The sequence below is a fragment of the Vulpes vulpes genome, chromosome 13, assembly GCF_048418805.1.
Source record: "Vulpes vulpes isolate BD-2025 chromosome 13, VulVul3, whole genome shotgun sequence".
NCBI lineage: Eukaryota > Metazoa > Chordata > Mammalia > Carnivora > Canidae > Vulpes > Vulpes vulpes.
The window spans coordinates 93,821,223-93,839,719 of record NC_132792.1 but is presented as its reverse complement, the minus strand read 5'-3'; the positions used below and the strand labels follow the sequence as shown (position 1 = coordinate 93,839,719).

General features: G+C 36.3%; 2 protein-coding genes across 19 annotated transcripts in view; one reads left to right on the top strand and one right to left on the bottom strand.

Annotated features, from left to right (window-relative positions):
* ESCO1 (establishment of sister chromatid cohesion N-acetyltransferase 1) overlaps positions 1–8,288 on the top strand; it is a 65,801-nt gene extending 57,513 nt beyond the window's left edge. For 12 of the 13 annotated variants that reach the window (XR_011996742.1, XR_011996745.1, XR_011996743.1 and 9 more), the window contains 3 exons: positions 1,405–1,548; positions 3,661–3,848; positions 7,093–8,288. Coding sequence is in view for 8 of the 13 variants with exons in the window: in XM_026006541.2 (XP_025862326.1) it covers positions 1,405–1,548; positions 3,661–3,848; positions 7,093–7,240 (480 nt within the window). In the remaining 5 variants the exon portion in view is untranslated. The remainder of the gene's footprint in view (positions 1–1,404; positions 1,549–3,660; positions 3,849–7,092) is intronic. The other variant, XR_003236195.2, reaches the window with a different exon arrangement.
* A 3,203-nt stretch (positions 8,289–11,491) lies between these two features.
* GREB1L (GREB1 like retinoic acid receptor coactivator) overlaps positions 11,492–18,497 on the bottom strand; it is a 257,957-nt gene continuing 250,951 nt past the window's right edge. For all 6 annotated transcript variants that reach the window (XM_072735060.1, XM_072735063.1, XM_072735065.1 and 3 more), the window contains 3 exons: positions 18,194–18,394; positions 15,562–15,700; positions 11,492–14,279 (listed from right to left, as the gene is read on the bottom strand). In XM_072735060.1, the coding sequence (XP_072591161.1) occupies positions 14,116–14,279; positions 15,562–15,700; positions 18,194–18,394 (504 nt within the window). In that variant the 3' untranslated portion in view covers positions 11,492–14,115. The remainder of the gene's footprint in view (positions 14,280–15,561; positions 15,701–18,193; positions 18,395–18,497) is intronic.

Sequence of the window (18,497 nt, the reverse complement as noted above, 5' to 3'; positions counted from 1 at the left end):
TTCACATACTCTGTATTATGTATGACTGGACAATTCCAGATAACCAAATAAGCCCCCCATACTACCACTCCCTAATAATATAGACAATAACATTTAGAATGACATGTAACTATGCCACCTGCCTTGTATTTGAAACGTTGATCCTTGTCACAGAAACAAATATTTGTTAATTAATATTGGATTACTGATTTAATAAATGAAAATTAAATTAAGTAATTTTTGAATTCCAACTATTACTATTGGAAATGAACAGTGGGAACTTTGCTATACCACCATATGTGGCATTCAGACTCTTCTTTACTAAGAATCTTCAGTAAATGCTAACTTTCTCATTTTAGTTTCTCAGGGCAAAATCTTAGTGTAGTACGTTACTAGTTAGGAATCCATAATAGTAGGTTAAAAATTGAAATGTAAGGAATTGTGAGTCATTTGCCTTTAGGAACTGAATCATGAGTTGTGTTATAAGATACGGTTCTAGGATTAGGAGGGCTTGAGTTTTCATCCCTGAGTAGGGGATGTATTACATGGTATTCTGCAGGTCAGAGGTATGAATGCTTATTAACCCTCCAAAGGGTTATTTTCATTTTAGTAACATAAATGAATGTTTGTTGGACTGAATCTTTGCATTTTATTTTTTAACTGGGGAAGGAACTAATGTTTGAGTACCTACAAAACATTTGACTTTGTGCCCCCAGAAGCTTGAGCTTACCATATTTGACCTTGACCACAGTTCTAGGAGGTAAACTAGAAGAAGCACAGTTTGATGCCATATTAGCATCATTCAAATCTCTGCTCCGTGGTTTTCTAGATGTCTAATATAATACCTAACATGGGAAAGTTACCTTTGAATTTTCTTTCTTGAATATGTAAAGTGAGGGGCCATAGACCCAAGAGATGTTGGATTTAAGTAAGATAATAAAGTTCTTTGATACTATCTTGCTAGTGGTTAATAAGGAATAAACATGTGTTTCTTTTCTTTTTTTTTTTTTTTTAACATGTGTTTCTTTCTTCTGTGTCCACTTGCATTTTACTGATGAGAGTACTAATTAAGACTTGGAAATAAAAATGACTTGCCTGGCTAAGATTCCAGTGAAGTTCTCTCTAATTCTCAAACCCATGATGCTTCTAATCCTTTAATGTTCTTATTGTTTATTGTAGGAGCTCTCACTGTTCTTGTTATGTAAACTGCTGGGCTTGGCATTACTGTCCAGTTCCTTTTCCATTTTGCACATTGTTCCACAGGCCTTGAAAAACAGTTATAGGTCAGAATAATCATTCCAAAGAACTTTTTAGGTGATATCCTGCTTGGAATAATATACTCAATTTACTGAACTGCAGTAGTAATATTTTAACATGTATACAGTGCTTTCGTTGTTACAAAAAATACTGTTCTTTATTTGGCAGGTTGACGAAATTAGAGAGATGGTTGATAATGATTTAGGTTTCCAACAAGCCCCACTAATGTGCTATTCCAGAACTAAAACACTTCTCTTTATTTCTAATGACAAAAAAGTAGTTGGCTGCTTAATTGCGGAACATATCCAATGGGTAAGTGACTTTTAAAGAGTGTTCATATGTACTTTGGTATCTAAAGAGTTTACTGTATAATCTTGAGTAACACAGTCCTGGTTAATTTTATGTAAAGGAAAGCGTTTTATGTAGGGAAGCATGTGAATGTTAGAATTGCCATGTGTAAATTTTTACTAAGCAGAATTGTATCTTGCATGGGAATTAGTTTCTCAAATCAGTATATAAAATAAAAATTCTGTAAATCAAAAGTACTGTTAAATTTTGTTTAGGAAGTTTCCATTTTGGATACTAATGTAAAGTTTGTTTCCATTCCTTCAGCACTGGAATAAAGCAAAGGTTGGCAAACTATTGCCTGAGAGCAAACTCCAACCTGTTTTCATAAATAAAATTTTATTGTAATACAGCAGTGCCCATTTGCTTACATATTGTCTATGACTGATGCACACCAGAAAGACTGAGTTGAGTAGTTGCAGCAGAAACCAAGTGGGCTGCAAAGCCTAAAATATTATCTGGTTCTTTATCAAAAGTTGCCCACCCCCCAGAATAGATCACCACTTCTTTGCTTGAGCTGTGAGAAGTTGACTTGTATTTAGGAGACAAATTGTACCAAAAAAAAAAAAAAAATCACAATAAGCGGGGTATATTCACATTGGGTAGGTTATGTAGTAACAGACCAACTTATGAGAACAGAGGATTCTGGACTCCCTAATCATGCTATTTGAGGCATACCTCATTTGAATTTTGTTTTTTCAGCTGAGTTCTTATTCATGAATTCAAAGCACATTGGATTTGACTTTTGTTCAGTTGGTATCTTTTTGTATATTAATAGTTGCCTGGAAACATGTTTTATCATAAAATTTTCTTATAAAATAAAGTAAAAACAGGGCTGTAGGAGTTAATTTCTATGTTAATTTTTAAAAACCCAGTGTTAAATTGTATAGCTTTTGCCATATTGAAATTAATTTTACATAGTGTATATTCCCTTGTGTTTTTTTTTTAATTTTTTTTAAAAATTTATTTATGATAGTCACACAGAGAGAGAGAGAGAGGCAGAGACATAGGCAGAGGGAGAAGCAGGCTCCATGCACCGGGAGCCTGATGTGGGATTCGATCCTGGGTCTCCAGGATCGCGCCCTGGGCCAAAAGCAGGCGCCAAACCGTTGCGCCACCCAGGGATCCCTCCCTTGTGTTTTTTAAACTTTCTATTCTACCAAGTTTTTTGTAATGTTCAGAAGATAGCTATGCAGTGTTTGTTAATTCTTCACTGTATTTTCTAAATGCTTTAAGATTTGTACCATATCCCATCATAAGGCTGGCCGTTGTTCAACTAGACTGGTAGAGGAGATACTGTGTTTTTTAAAGTACTTTAGTTTTTTTAAAGAGATGGGAGTGGGGGAAAGCTTTTTAAATTCTTGATTCTCCTGCCATCTCTAGTCCTACTTCCCGCACAGCTGTGAATCGTAGAACTATGGCAGCAATCACAGAAACAGTTGTTATGACCGCTGCTGAGTTGAGTTATGAACGCTGCTGCATTCTTGATGTGTACTTTTGCTGGTCCTTAGAATGTGGGAGGTAGAGGAAAAATAACCTTCAGTTGCCATTATGGGCCAGCCATGATGGGCAAGGTATTTTATATGTATTACCTTATTTAATTTTTCTACAGTTTTCTGAAACAGGTGGTAGATACCTCTAGTTTATAGATAAGGAACTCAAAGCTTAATTTGTTAACTGCTTTCCTGCTCACATAACTAGTAAATGAATCAAAACAGAATATAGATTCAGGGCAGCCCAGGTGGCTCAGCAGTTTAGCGCCGCCTTCAGCCCAGGGCCTGATCCTGGAGTCCTGGGATTGAGTCCCACATCGGGCTCCCTGCATGGGGCCTGCTTCTCCCTCTGCCTGTGTCTCTGCCTCTTTCTCTCTCTGTGTCTCTGGTGAATAAATAAAATCTTTAAAACAAAAAACAGAATGTAGATTCAGGTCTCCTTTCTGAAGACTGAAAGCATAAGTGGCCCTCATAGTTTCTGAAGCCAGACAAATGTAGCAACCAACTCACTAAGGTCAGTATTAGACAATTGCTAATTAATATTTTCACTTTAAATTAATTTTTCCCTCTAATCTTGATACCTTAGGGCTACAGAGTTATAGAAGAGAAACTTCCAGTTATCAGGTCGGAAGAAGAAAAAGTCAGATTTGAAAGGCAAAAAGCCTGGTGCTGCTCAACATTGCCAGAGCCTGCAATCTGTGGGATCAGTCGGATATGGGTATTCAGCATGATGCGTCGGAAGAAAATTGCTTCTCGCATGATTGAATGCCTAAGGTAACTTGAAAGTAATTCCTCAAGTTGTTTTCTCTAGTTTTAGATTTAAGCAGATTTTTAGTATAAAGATTGGCCTTTAATCTTAAATATATAACCTTTATCTTAATTTAAAATTTGCATAGGATTGTATTGTCAGTGTATTGGGTCTGTTTTTTTTAATGTGAAGTTAATCTGAAGGGTGAGAAAGCACTACTAGTTAAATACTATTAAAACATTTTTACTTACTTGTAACTATGCTATTAGGCCAAAATAACCCACTTATTTTGAACCGTTCAATAGTGGAGAATTTTAAAGATAACCAAATAAATATGAGAAGGTTTTTTGGAATTTAACCACTCAACCACTGAGCCACGCAGGTGCCCGCAGATGAGGTTTTTATGTCAGTCTCTTGTTTTTGTTTATTCTAGAATCCCTGTCTGCTACTATCTGTAGATCTTAGCTTTCAGAATAATCCGTCATTGTAAGTAAGATCCTAAGGCTCTAGGAATTTTAGAACATTAATGTGTTTCTGGTCTCTCCCTCTTTTGTGAGTAGTGATCCAGGAGGGCTTAGATCTACCTGCCCTTTTCATGACAAAAGGCAGATCTGTTTTAGCGCTTTCAAAACTAAACCTGGAAAATGCAGCTGTTTAAATAATAGTGCTAAATATGACAATATTGCTCCTCCTTAAAATCTTGTAAATTTAGGTCCTACAACAACTGTAAGATGGTTCTAGTTTATAAAAACATTAGACAGTATAGTCATTGTTTTTGTTTCATATGATAGAGATGTCCCCATAAGCTTCCTGTTAAAACTCTATATATAGAGTTTCTACTTTTTTCACTTATTGTTGTTCTATGTACCCAACTCACCTTGTTAAGATTACAGCGTGAAAATTCTAATAGTCTGTACTGGCTAAATTAAAAAATTATTTTTTAAAAAGCAGCTTTATTAAGAGATGTAATTATATAGCATAAAATTCATCTTTTTAAATTATACAGTTCATTGGGTTTTAGTATATTCAGAAAGCTGTGCAATCATCACCACTATCTAATTCCAGAACATTTCCATCATTGTGTCCCCAAAATCCATACCCATTAGCAGTCACTCCCCATTTCCCTCTCCCCTACCTTCTGGCAATCACTAATCTACTTTCTGTCTGAATGGATTTTCCTATGCTGAACATTTCATATAAATGGATTCCTATAATATATGATCTTTTGTAACTTGTTTCTTTTACTTAGCACACTTTCAGGGATCATCCATATTGTAGCATGTATTTGTATACTTCAGATAAAATCCGACCATGTGGTTGTACCACATTTCATTTATTCATTCATCAGTTGATGAACATTGGGTGGTGGGTTGGTTACACTTTTTGGCTATTATAAATAATCTGTAAACATTCATGTACAAATTTTTGTGTATTTTTATTTCTCTTGGTAAGTAGAGAAATATTTGCATGTTTTTATTTCTTTTGGTATATACTAGAAATAGAATTGTTGGGCATGTAGTAACTGTATGTTACTATGGTTATTTTGAGGAGCTGCCAAACTGCTTGTTAAAGCAGCTATACTATTTTACAATCCTACCAGCAATGTGTGAGAGTTCTAATTTCTCTACCAACACTTGTTATTGTCCATCTTCTTAATTTTAGCCATCTTAGTGAGTATGAAGTATTTCATTTTGGTTTTGATTTATCATTTCCTAATGGCTAATGATGTTCGGCATTTTTTCATGTGCTTATTGGCCATTTATAAATGTTCTTTAGAGAAATGCCTATTCAAATCCTGTGTCCATTGCTAAATTAGTTTATCTTTTTCTTACTGAATTGTAATAATTCTTTATATATTCTGGAGACAAGTTCCTTATCAAATATATGATCTACAGATATTTTCTACCTTTTCATAGCTGTCTTTTCATCTTCTTGGTGTCCTTTGAAGCAGAAAGGTCTTTGATTTTGAACTCCAAATTACATATCTAATTCTTTTGTCACTTGTGTTTTTGGTGTCCTATCTAAGAAGCCATTTCCTAATGTAAGTTTACAGAGATTTATACTTGTATTTTATTCCAGGAGTTCATAATTTTAATTCTTACATTTAGGTCTTTGATCTATTTTAAGTTAATTTTTGTGTATGATGGGAGATAAGGATTCCAACAACATTCTTTTTTTCATGTGGCTATCCAGTCGTCCCAGTGCCATTTATTAAAGAGACTGTTCTTTTCCAGTGAATGGTCTCAGCACCCATGTGAAAAATCTTTGATTGTGAGGGTTTATATCTGGACTCTTCAGTTCTGTTCCATCAGTCTGTTCTTATGCCATAGCACACTGTTTTCAGTTCTGTAGCTTTGTAGTATGTTGCAAAATAAGGAAGTGTGAGTTCTTCAGTTTTGTTCTTTTTCAAGATTCTTTTGACTGTTTAGTGACCCTTCCACTTTCATATGAGTTTTAGGACCAGATTGTTAATTTCTACAAAGCCAGCTTTAGATCTTCTGATTCATAAACTTGGGTTGTCTTTCTAAATTTATTTAAGTTTCCAGGTCTTGCACTTCTTTTGTTAAACTTAATCCTGAGTGTTATTCTTCTAATGTTATTGTAAATGGAATTGTTTTTAAATTTTGGAGTTAAGTTCAAGTATATAGAAATTCAGTTAATTTTTAAAATATTGCTCTTTTGTATCATGCAACCTTGCTGAACTCATTTTTAATTAGATCCAATAGTTTTGTTGTGCATTCCTCAGGATTTTTGTACATATAAGCTCTCAAAAAGGTCTCCAAAAAGAGGTAGTTTTACTTCTTTCTTCCCAGCCTACCTATTAATTTCTTTTCTTTGTCTAAGTGCCCTGGCTAGTGCCTGCAGTAAATACACTGTTGAATAGAAGAGGTACAAGCAGATAGCCTTACCTTGTTCCTGATCTTTGGGAAACAGTTTTCAGTCTTTCATAATTAAATTTGATATTCCCTGATGCTCTTTAGTAGGTTGAGGAAGTTCCTTCTTCTCAGAATTGTTGAGTATTTTTATCATGAAAAGATGTTGGGTAAATGTTTTTAAAACCATTGTTGTTTTCATAAAAAATTTTTTCCCTCTAATGATTAATAATCTCGATGAACAACTATTTTCAACAATTTTTAGAACATACAACATTACCTAAAAAGTCTTACTGGTCAAATTTTATTTGATGGGTTTTTTTTCAACTTTAATGATAAAAATATTAATTTTTTTTCTTTTTACCCTTCCACACCCCTCCTTTTTTTTTTTTAATAGGAGTAACTTTATATATGGCTCATATTTGAGTAAAGAAGAAATTGCTTTCTCAGATCCCACTCCTGATGGAAAACTATTTGCAACACAGTACTGTGGCACTGGTCAGTTTCTGGTATATAATTTTATTAATGGACAAAATAGCACCTAAAACAAATTCTTGCCGCAGTACTAGAAGACATCTACTGAAGAGAATGGATTGGTTGCTGACTTTAACCAGGAACTAGGGCCATTTTTATTACAATGAACTCAGGACTGGTAACAACCATAAGGTTGTTCCATTTTCATAAAATTGGAAACAATGCAGTAATAGCTTATTATTGTTTTGTTTTTTAAAGAAGATATTTTATTATCTTTTACAGAAATTTATGATTGATGTATTTTATCTATAGTTATTTAGACATGTTTACATGCAGCAGATAAATTGTTCATAGTGGACTGAAAACTAATGCAAGGACTATGGTCTCAGTGATAAGTATATTTTGAAGTTCTTAATATGGAAATATACCAGTGTAGCTTGGTGTACTGTATTTTTTTATATTGATCTGCTGATACCAGTTATAGTTTTAAAGATTGTATTTTTACAGAGCAGAAACCAATGTTTTTGAGTTCTTATTCAAGGGGGGTGCAATATTGCATGTTTAGGAATTCAAAATTAATTCTTAAAGGGCCTGAAATATGTTTTGAAGGAATCCGTGCAAAAAAGGAAAGTTCCAAATAAGCAGGAAGAATATGGAATATTGAGCTTTTTCTTCCATTTCCTTTTTTCCTGTTCTTGAGGCATGAAGAAATGGAAGGTGGTTAAAGAATTGAGGCTTTCCTTCTGGGAGAGCTATGAAGTGACTAGAATTAGAAAGTGCCCTCTAAAGTTTGTTATTATTTCATTCTGATTTTATTTCTTAAGATAAATGGCACCTGGGCACACTTAAGGCTATTAACAAATCCCAAAGAGGTTTATAAAACCTGTGGAATAGTTGTAAACTAACTATGGATGACTCGGTATCTGCTTTGTTATTCCTCAGAAATACTACACTGAGTATATGCCCGCATTACTGGACTTCATTTTGATACTTGTCTATCCTTCATAGTGCCCTCTACTTTTAAAGGGTTTATATGTTGAAAAACTGCTGTGGCCTTTTATGACCTGTATATAATGTAGAGTAAAATAAAATACTTGATAGCTTTTTCTAAGTGATAAATGTGATGATAGTGTGTTGTCGTTTGTGCTTTTTCAGGGAGTTAAATTTGATACCTTAAAATAGAATTAAAACACTGGCTTCTTACAAGTTTCACATTTGCCAAAGGATCAGTATGTCCATAACAACTCTGAACTTGGTCTTTAAAAGGCAAAATTCTAACAGAATTTTTCTGGTCTTTCAGACGAAGAACAAGCCATAGCCCAAGAATGAAGCACTACTATGGTTTAACATAGATTATTTTTATGAACTGAAATAATCTTAAAAACCAGCTAAATTTTAGGGCTTTAAATTAGTGGGCGTATATTTTATCCCCCTATAGGTGTATGCTTTTTAAACTCAAAGTGGTATAAAACTCTGTACTCTGTTTGTAGAGGTATAAATATTTCCGTCTTACTCATCATGATAGTCTGACTTTTGACACTCTCTTTCTCTTTGGACTTGAAACTATTCTAGTCATTCCTGATGTGGTCATTTGCCTAACAGAGTGTGTAACTTTTTAAAAAAGAGGATGAAATTTTCAGGTTTAGTATTGATGCTCTAATAATTTAATCTCATAATACAGATCCAATTTCAGTAGAAGCCATAGTATGCTTCTTTGGGGAGCCAAACTTGGTGGTTTTGGGGGTACCTGGGAATAGAGAATATACATTGATTGGTTGATTTAAATGTTACAGTTATAAGAAAATCATTATTTTCATGTTTATATTGAAGACCTAGCCCCTCAAATAACTTTGCAGTCTAGGCATTTCTCTAAGAATAGTATTAGTAACATCTAACTTTTGAGTGATTGCTATGTGTCAGACCTTCTGTATAGTGCTGCATTATTTTATTATGAGAACTCAAGTGAGGGATTTGGAGATTACTGTAGCGGTTTGTGTGAAAAATGTTGAAACACAGAACTGAAGCTGTGATTTGTTGATGAAGAGACAGATAAACTTGGAGAAGATACAATTGAAGAACTGTAAGAGTTGATAACTAACTGGAGAAGGATCATGGGTAATTTGGGTAACTGGATAGTGGATTGACTGAGAAGGGAACACTGGAGAATTATGTTGGGAGGATTGGACTAGAAAGGATGAGCTCAATTTTGGGAAAGATTTTGAGATGGTTGCAGAATCTCCAAGTGGAGATACTTGTTTGGTATATAATTCTATATATTGGTCTAGAGTTACAGAGAAGTTTGAACTAAGGAGATTTATTAACCTAGTTATCCAAAGGTTTAGAAAAGATGTCCTCACCCTGGCGTTTGTAAAATGAGATGGTAGGAGAGAGTTGTGAAGAAAACCATCACTTAAGAGTCTCGAAGAAGAGTATCTGGAAAGAGGTAAGAAGATCAGAAGAGAGTGGTAGAAACCAAGGAAGAGTTTTAAAAGCAAGAATGGTCAGCACTATCACATTATAATTGAAGACCAAAGAGTGGTCTTTACAGAGTGGTAGAGGGAGAATGGACACTGTCTACACTAATGGCCACAGTCAGACTTCAAAAGAAGTGATTCTGTAATTGTGATTTTATAAATATGCTTATGAATTTGTCAGCTGCCCTTAGTTATTTGGGGTGCCTGGGTGGCTCAGTGGGTTGAACATCTGACTTGATTTTGGCTCAGGTCATTGTCTCAGGATTGTGAGATTGGGCTCCGATTGGACTCCGCATTCTATGGGGAGTCTGCTTGAGATCCTCTGTTCCCTTCCCCCTTGCACTCATGTTTGCATGGGTGCATGCTCTCTCAAACATAGAGAAAGCTTTTAAAAAATGTCCAGTATATAGAACTTATAGGAACTACAAGTATAGGCAGGAACTACAAGGTTTTATAGGCTATGCCCTTTTCTACATGGATATGCAAATGGTTTTCTTATATATTGCAAGAATTCTTAAAAAAATCATTTTACCAGTGAGTGAAGCATGACTGTTGTTAAGGACAAGTACAATAGACATGCAGGGACATTTTAATTGTTCTTGCTTATGTTGCATGGCTGCCCAGCTGTAGTCCTGCCTAACCATATTTTACCAGGAGTTAAGATTGCTGAGTTGGTTTCTGGAGAGTGACTGCAGACATACATATGTTTTCTACCTCATTCTCATGGCTCTTGGTCCTTTTGGCACATAAAGGGAAGATACTGTCTCACAATAACCCCTCCTTCCACCACACCATTCTTGTAAAAATAAAATACACTGGACTACTTAACAGAACAAAGAAGTGGTCAGAAAACAACTTATTGTTGCCTTTTCTTAGAAGTTACTCTGTCGTCATAGTCACTGAAGTGTGGATGCTTAGCTCAGTACTTGATAGTGAAGAGCAGAAGTAATTTATTGTGTGAATGGCTTTAAACCTTGGCCACAGAGGCCCTTCCTGAAATCACCTTTTGTGATGGTTTCTTTCAGTGAAACCAGGCTGTTAGTGTTGGAGCAGCGTTCTCCTAGAGAAAGTTTATGGGTCAGTCTCCATGACTAAAGAGAGGCCTGAGGAATATTTGTGGCCTGGATGTTGTTTCAGCTTTAGGTGGTTGAATACAGAGGTAGAACAGTCAAGGTTTCACAGCTTTTGGTCTTTCCAGTGGAGTAGCTGCTTTGGAATATGTACTGGAACGTTGGCAGTTTCTGCTTGCTCCTGAAATCTGTCACCACACTTAACAAATGTTTATCGCCCTTCCTGAGGTAAAAGGCCAGTAGTCCTTGGCCTAGAAGAGTGTTTTCATGGTTCTTTATCCAGATCTACTAGGCTAGCACTCTAAACATAATAGAACTGAAAGGCATTTTTCTGGAATAACATATTCTTAAAAGTAGGTAGTTTGGAAATAAGATGGTGATGAACACCTTCTGTCAAACTGCACAGTTCTAGCAACCCAGAGTTCTGCTTCTGAGGACACTGAAATGAGTATAGTTGCCATCTATAAAAGGTTGGGGTTATACTAGGAGTATTTCTAATACCTCTAAAATCATTTTTAGATCTGTCATCCATAATTAATGTGGAATTCTGCAAATGGGCATGGGGTGTGGATACTTTATATGTGTGTATATCTTTGTAAAAGCTACCGATTTTCATTCAACAAATATTTATTTAACATTTTCTTTGTTACTCCAGAATTGTCAAATCTTAGGTTGGATGACTCAGTGATATGTGGACTTCCTGTCTTTTTTGGACATTGCCAGTAGTAGGGAGCTTATTCCGGTTTTGAACATACCAGAAAATTAATATAAAGGAAAATTTTTTAAGGGGGTGGGAGAGAATTTTAATACATTCACCAAATTAAATGAAAGGACAACATACTGTAGACACAACTTAAGACAATTTAGAATCATAAACAAAATGTGAGGTAGACCAACTAGTGAAATTCACCAAATTTTGGTTAAGAAAATTTTACAGTAATAAAGGAACACAGGTACCTCCTTTTCTAAAAATCACAAAAAGCAATTGCATAAATTACAGCCAAAATAATTGAATACAATAATTCTCATTCTAATTTTAGTTTACATTCAGTATTAACCTGTGTGAACTGTCCTACATGGCAAGGTTCAACAGGTCTATAGATCAATTATTATGCAGGCCTAGCAAACACATTCATACCACAATGTTCTACAGGATGGCAAGGCTTGAAGCTGAACACACCAAGGTATATATTAACAAATCATGGTGTCCTATGCTTGTGCAATTTTATCCTTAAAGGAGAAGGACCTAACATTCTCTAAAGAATTATACTGATAAGGTGATTTTAAAAGATCCAAACCTTAGTAGTACAGGCATTGAAAAGAATAGGCAGGTCAGTTTGAATTCTCCATCATTGGGATGATGGTCTTTTGGCTTTCTTCTGGCATTTCTCTTTCACAGGGTTAAATAGTATTTAAGAAATCACAGTTAATTGGATTTTTTTTTTTTAGAGTACAGCCCTAACATGGAGTACCTGCCTCTAAAGTTACTACTTTAAAAAACGCGCTTTAGACTTTGAAGCCATAAAGCCAGAAGAAACCCTGAGAGGCCATCTGCCCCCAAGTACAACTGTTTGGAATTATTTCAAGTATCTTATTTGCTCTATATAGTAAATATTATTGGAATATTGCACAAACAGTGGGTTTCTTGATATCTGCATTAGGCCCTTTCAACAAAACAGAAACAATTGAAATACATTCATATCTTAAATCAACCTGCTTCAAAACGTACCTCTTTACCAAAAATTCTGCTGTACTAAAATTAAGGAGTATTTTAAAGAATACATAAGGCAGATCCTCTTTGAAGGACAATTAAAAATGGGGTTTAAAGGAATTGTTCATTTCAAAATATATTTAAAGCATCATAAGTAGCTATATTAAAACCAAGAGATCTGCAGACCATTTTCAAATTAGTACATTCCATCTTTTCACTACTGTAAACTCCTTGTTATCACAAGCTAATAAAGCTGGTCAGTTAACATTTTTGTTCTAAGTAAATGCAGGCTTAGTCAGCCCCCTCTCAGTAGTTTCAGGCCAAAATAAGAGATTGATTCAAGTAAAAATAGCCATTTTAAGTGGTACGTATGGGCTAATGAGAAAAATGTGAAGAGATTGTTTAATGATGAGAACTGGAATAATAATTTAAGCAAACTTCCAATTGATTTAGTTTGTTCTAGAACATTTTCTAAAAGTCTGTTTTTGATTACAATATATAGTGAGAAATCTATAGAAACTTACACTGTTGATACTGAACAAACACCCCCTGCTGATTTTAGTGAGTCAGAGACTTTTAATGGAATCTTTCTTATTCCTCACAAAAGAATCACGGATAGGATTAAAACAGTTCTCTCCCTCTCTGGCTGTCTTTCCCATTTCAGCAATTTTTGTGGTGTTGTCTATGTAAAGGTAGCTAATACTAATTCAGTGTATCTTTTAAAGGAAGTTTTGCTTGAGGCCCTGAAAAGAATCAAACTAGTTCCACTACACACAGAACCATAGCCTGACATTTAGCTTTGCTGGTGCCAACTGCTTAATGCCAACCAAACAGGGTGGGTATTGGGATGACTGCTAAAAGCTTCTTAATTGGTCAATTACTGAATTAGGTTACCCTTGTACAAGATTAAACTGTTCCATGTTCTCATAGACAGAGTGTGCTTAGAGGCTGGAGACATTTTTAAAGAATGAAAAAAGCAAAGGAATTTCGGCAAGGAGAAACTGCATAAATGCATACAGTGCCTGCTCTGCATTTACTGATTTGTTTGTTCAGTTTAAATAGTAAACTTTTAACTCCTGTGGAAATTTTGCCAAAAGTTTCAATACATTTAAGATTACAAATCTTAAACTAACACTGCACAGAGAAAGACAAAGCTACTTTTTTTTAAATACAAATATCTTCTACATTCTATCATTTCAGACCCCTGAGTAATACTGTACCAAAGTACAGATCTGAAGAGAAACTGAGGGTTCAGGCCTCAAACGTTAATCTTCAATTAATTCCACACCAGCGGTGTGAGTCTCATGTAACACATTCAGGCTAGCTAATGCCAAGAGTCCGTTTTCCCCCTAACATAGTGTAGTAGAAAAAACAATGCAAACTCCATGTTCGTTCTCCAAAGTGTATCCTCCTCAGGCTCCTGTGGCAGACCATGTCTTAAGTAATTGCATAACTGCCTAGGGTGGAGTTAACCTGAATATAAGGTCCTGACAGTGGAACTAAAGGAGAGTGATACCCCGAAAGACCTGGGTCAGATTGGGGTTGGAGGGGGCGGATTTCTTTGGAGAACAAATATGTTGCACTTTGCTCCACAGTGATTGTACTTTAAAGGAAAAAAAAAAATCCCAAATAATTGTTTCTTCCCCACCCCACCTAGGCATCCCTTTGCTATTTTTGGTCTTTTCAAAAGCTCATACATGGCGGCCAGTAAGAAAGTAGAGGGGCTTGTCGTCGCTGCTGTTAGCAGTTTGAAACTCGTCCCGGAGGCGGAACTGCCACTCATCCTCTAGCTCTAAGCGGACAATTGTTTGGCGTAAGGAGCTTCTGTCTTGGCAGATGACACACAGGGTAGCACCTTCAGAAGAAAGGCAAAACTCAGGAACTGAAATTATAATAAAGAATCTACCATCTTTTTCTGATCATGTCCTTTAAGCTAACACATCTGAGAACCAACATAGAGGTAAAAGTAACCTATCACAATTATTCGTTATAATTTTATTATCTTGAGTAAGTAGTATTATAAATTCAAAAGTTTAAGAGAGTAAAGTGAAAAACCTCCCCTTCTCCTATGGTACCAATGTTCTGTGTTTCCAGTGAAGGGGTTCTGCACCTTAGCAACACTGGATAATTCTGTTCTGGGGGGCTGTTCTGTTCTTGTAAGATGGTTTAGCAGCATCCCTGGCTTCTCCTCACTATATGCCAGCAACACCCTCCAGTGTGGCAACCTAAAATGTCTCCTGCTACTGCCAGTGTCCCCTGGGAAGCACCCCCCCACACACACACACAACACACTGTTCCAGGTGGATTTTATGCACATATAAATACACAGTAGCATCTATTCTTAAATTCTACATATAAGAGAAATCCTATGGTATTTGTCTTTCTCTGACTTACTTTACTTAGGATTATATGCCCTCTAGGCCCATTCATGCTACTGCAGATGGCAAGATCTCTTTTTTTATGGCTGAGTTAGTCCATTGTATAATAGATACATCTTCCTTATGCATGTATGGAGGGACACTTCGGTTGCTATAGAAAATAATGCTGCATATATCTTTTTGAATTAATGTTGTTTTCTTTGGGTAAATCCCAGTACTAGAATTACTGGATCATATGATTAATCCTATCTTTAGTTTTTGAGGAAACTTTATACTGTTTTCCATAGCGGCCTGTCCATGATATTCTGAATCTTACTTTCTTCACTGGCCTCAGAGGTCATCTTGTCATGATTATCTGTGATGCTTAATTTGCAGTTTGTTCTTAGTGCATACCTGCTGAAGCGACTTTACCTTCTAGACCAGAATCACAATTCATTAACCTGTTTTTATTGAAATTAGGTTATTTGAGAAGAATTATTTCTCCTTACATTGCATCATTCCTTTCTTACATTAATAGTGGGAAGAACAAATTTAATGTGGTCACATTTCTGACTATTTATCTGCATTTTGTCTTGATAAAACAACAACTTGATTCTACCCCTGCCCCAATTAAGGAAATCCTGACCCTGGTTTAAAAGCAAGGTATTCAATTTACTGGCAGAAACCATTGTTAAAGTGCATTTTTTATATGTTTGACCTCCCTATTTTGTCTCAGGAAACAATGGCATTCACAAGCAAAAGACACTAAGTTTGATTTACCTTTTAGAAAATTAAATTTCTTCAGAAGATCAGCACCTACAAAAGAGTCACAGAGGTACAAGAGAAGTCCACTGAAAAACACCCCTTCACAGCTGACATTGCTGGAGTGGGGTCTGGAGCTGACGTAGCATATGGCCACCTGGAATTATCAAGCAGACATGTCAAAAAGCAAGCAAAACATCAGTACTTCAGCTGAGTGAGCCAGTACCTTCCTCTTTAGCTGTTTCTGGGTAAGGTAAAGGACATAAATTTTTTATTGAAACCTTAATAGGTTGGTTATTTAAACTCTGCACCTCTTAGTGTGCCAAATTTTAACCTACTTAAATCTTGTTTCTCTTAATAAAGGACAGTTAAGAGAGAATTAGTAGTAAGAAACAAAACAGGCCTCTCCACCTAAACATCTTTATAAAATGAAAAACTGCCTTCCACAACGGCAGACAAGATTAAATGTTTAGAATAAGATTTTTTAATTCTTATCAATAATCAGTTTTTCATTTAGATACACTTAAATTTTCAGACAAGCTTCAAGCAGTATATGATTTTAAGTAGGTAGAGCCTAATGCCAGGCTTGAACTCAGAACCTTGAGATCAAGACCTGAGCTGAGATCAAGAGTTGGACACCTAACTGACTGAGCCATCTGAGTGCCCCCAGCAGTGCATGATTATTATTTATTTTTAATTATTATTATTATTATTTTTGGGGGGTAATTATTATTTTTTAAAATATCTTATTTGCATACACATAAGAGAGTGTGAGCAGGGGGAGAGGGAGAAGCAGATTTCCTACTGAGCAGAGATCTTGACACAGGGCTTAATCCCAGAACCTTTAGATCGTGACTTGAGCCAAAGGAAGCTACTTAACCAATGGTGCCACCTAGGCACCCCAGTGCATGATTTTAAAATTATTTCTATATGGTTTGCATGTACAGAATATAACTTTACAGAAATCATAGGGAGAGAAGATAGTTGGGAGACCTTGAGAACAGTGAAATGGCTTAATGTGTGGACCTGGCCACTTGGGTCCAAATAACTGGTTCCTCTGCTTACTAGCTAGTGGATGACATTGAGCAGCTTCCTTCATTTTATCATATCTCCATTTCCCTGTCTGAAGAAATAACAGTAGTACCTGTTTCATAGGCCTATCTTGTGGATAAATACTGTAAACTGCTTAGTAGGTATTCAGTGAGTGTTAGTTAGCTGCTATTAGACAACACAGTCTTACTACTACTACTATTACTACCTCTATCTAGAGCTCTGGACCCTGAGGTAGAGGAGTTTGGAAGCCTGAGTTAGACACATACCTTACAGAGATACCATAAAAAGCACTATTATACTTGATGGTTTTTAAGGTTCCTTCTACCTCTAAAATTCTACATTTTATGGTCCAACCCACAGTGTAGATTACTGAAATTTCCTAAGAAGGAGAGTGTAAAGTGTTTATACTGTTTGAATTAAAAATCAGTTTTCAGGAGGTCCTAGGGTGACTCAGTAGGTTAATCAGTTAATCTCTGCTTTTAGCTCATGTCATGATCCTGGGTGCTATCGAGCCCTTCACTGGGCTCCTTGCTCAGTGGGGAGCCTGCTTCTCCCTCTGCCCTTCCCCGCCCCCACTCATGTTCTCGCTCACTTGCTCTGCTCTTTGTCAAATAAAGAAAAAAAATCTTAAAAAAAAAAGAAAAGAAAAAAATCAGTTGCCAGAATTGAATACTGTTGGATTTCAGTCTGCCGAGACTGTGTATGTCAAAACACAAGAAGGAAAAAAAGCCTAGGAGGAAAAAATTCTTTATAAAGAGGATATTATGCGTTAAGGAATAGAATGAAATATTTTAAAAACAATTCTAATAATTATAGGGGAAAGCTTAGTGCCAGAAGCCCTTAAAGTTCCAAAGGCCACCAGTATTCAGGAGCTTAAAGGTATAAGTAGCAATTAAAAACCAAAAAACACCTGAGCGACTCCTGGGTGGCTCAGCAGTTGAGTGTCTGCCTTTGGCTCAGGGCGTGATCCTGGGATTGAGTCCCACATTGGGCTTCCTGCATGGGGCCTACTTCTCCCTCTATGTCTCTGCTTTTCTCTCTGTGTGTCTCTTATGAATAAATAAATAAAATCTTAAAAAACAACTGATGGAGAATTTGAGACAGACAAGAGAAAGAATGAGAAATAGAAAACAATGGAAAAGAAATCCAGGAATGGGAAGTGGTGACGTGACAGCCATAAAGGTCTCCGGTGATCCCCTAAATTGTTCAAAAATCACTGAGCTCCTCTTTTGCCTAAAACAGTGGCTAGGACACTGTGTGCCTCAAGAACTGTGTCTTGTGAAGAAACATCACGTGACTATAATATGGCCTGATACATTTTGGGACAGCAAGCCACTACTACTGTCCAAGGTCATAGGAGGTAGGCTTCTAGGTGGAACTGAATTCTCAGCTAAGCTTTGTGTATTTATTGGCTAACTGGAGAGCTGAAGTAGGTGTGGGGAGGGACAGTTGCCATCACATCTTGTGTGAGCCTTTGCAGTATGTCACAGGCCCTTTTTCTTGTCTCCATTTAAGCTTTCAAATGGGAGCTAAAATGGGAAAGAAATGATTGGAAGTGGGTAAGAAAAAAGCCCAGTACTAGCCCTCTTCCCTTTACCTCTGGTCCAATGTTAAGGTAGCAGTCAATGGCCAACACAGGACTCTTGAAGTTATGGATGGCTTTGGGGAAGAGTTTGTAGGATGCGTGCTGAAGGAATTTCTCCAGGAGAAACTGTGCAGGGGCTGCCAGCAGTGTGTGTTCACTGTCGGGAGCACAGACATACTGAAGGGGCAAGATGGGTGCTAAACTCTCAGACACCTGAAATCAAAGCCGAGATTATCATGGGAATCATGTCTGTCACTGGGTGAAACGGGCAAGGAAGAACCTCACTGCATACTAACTGTTCCCAAATAATAGCAGC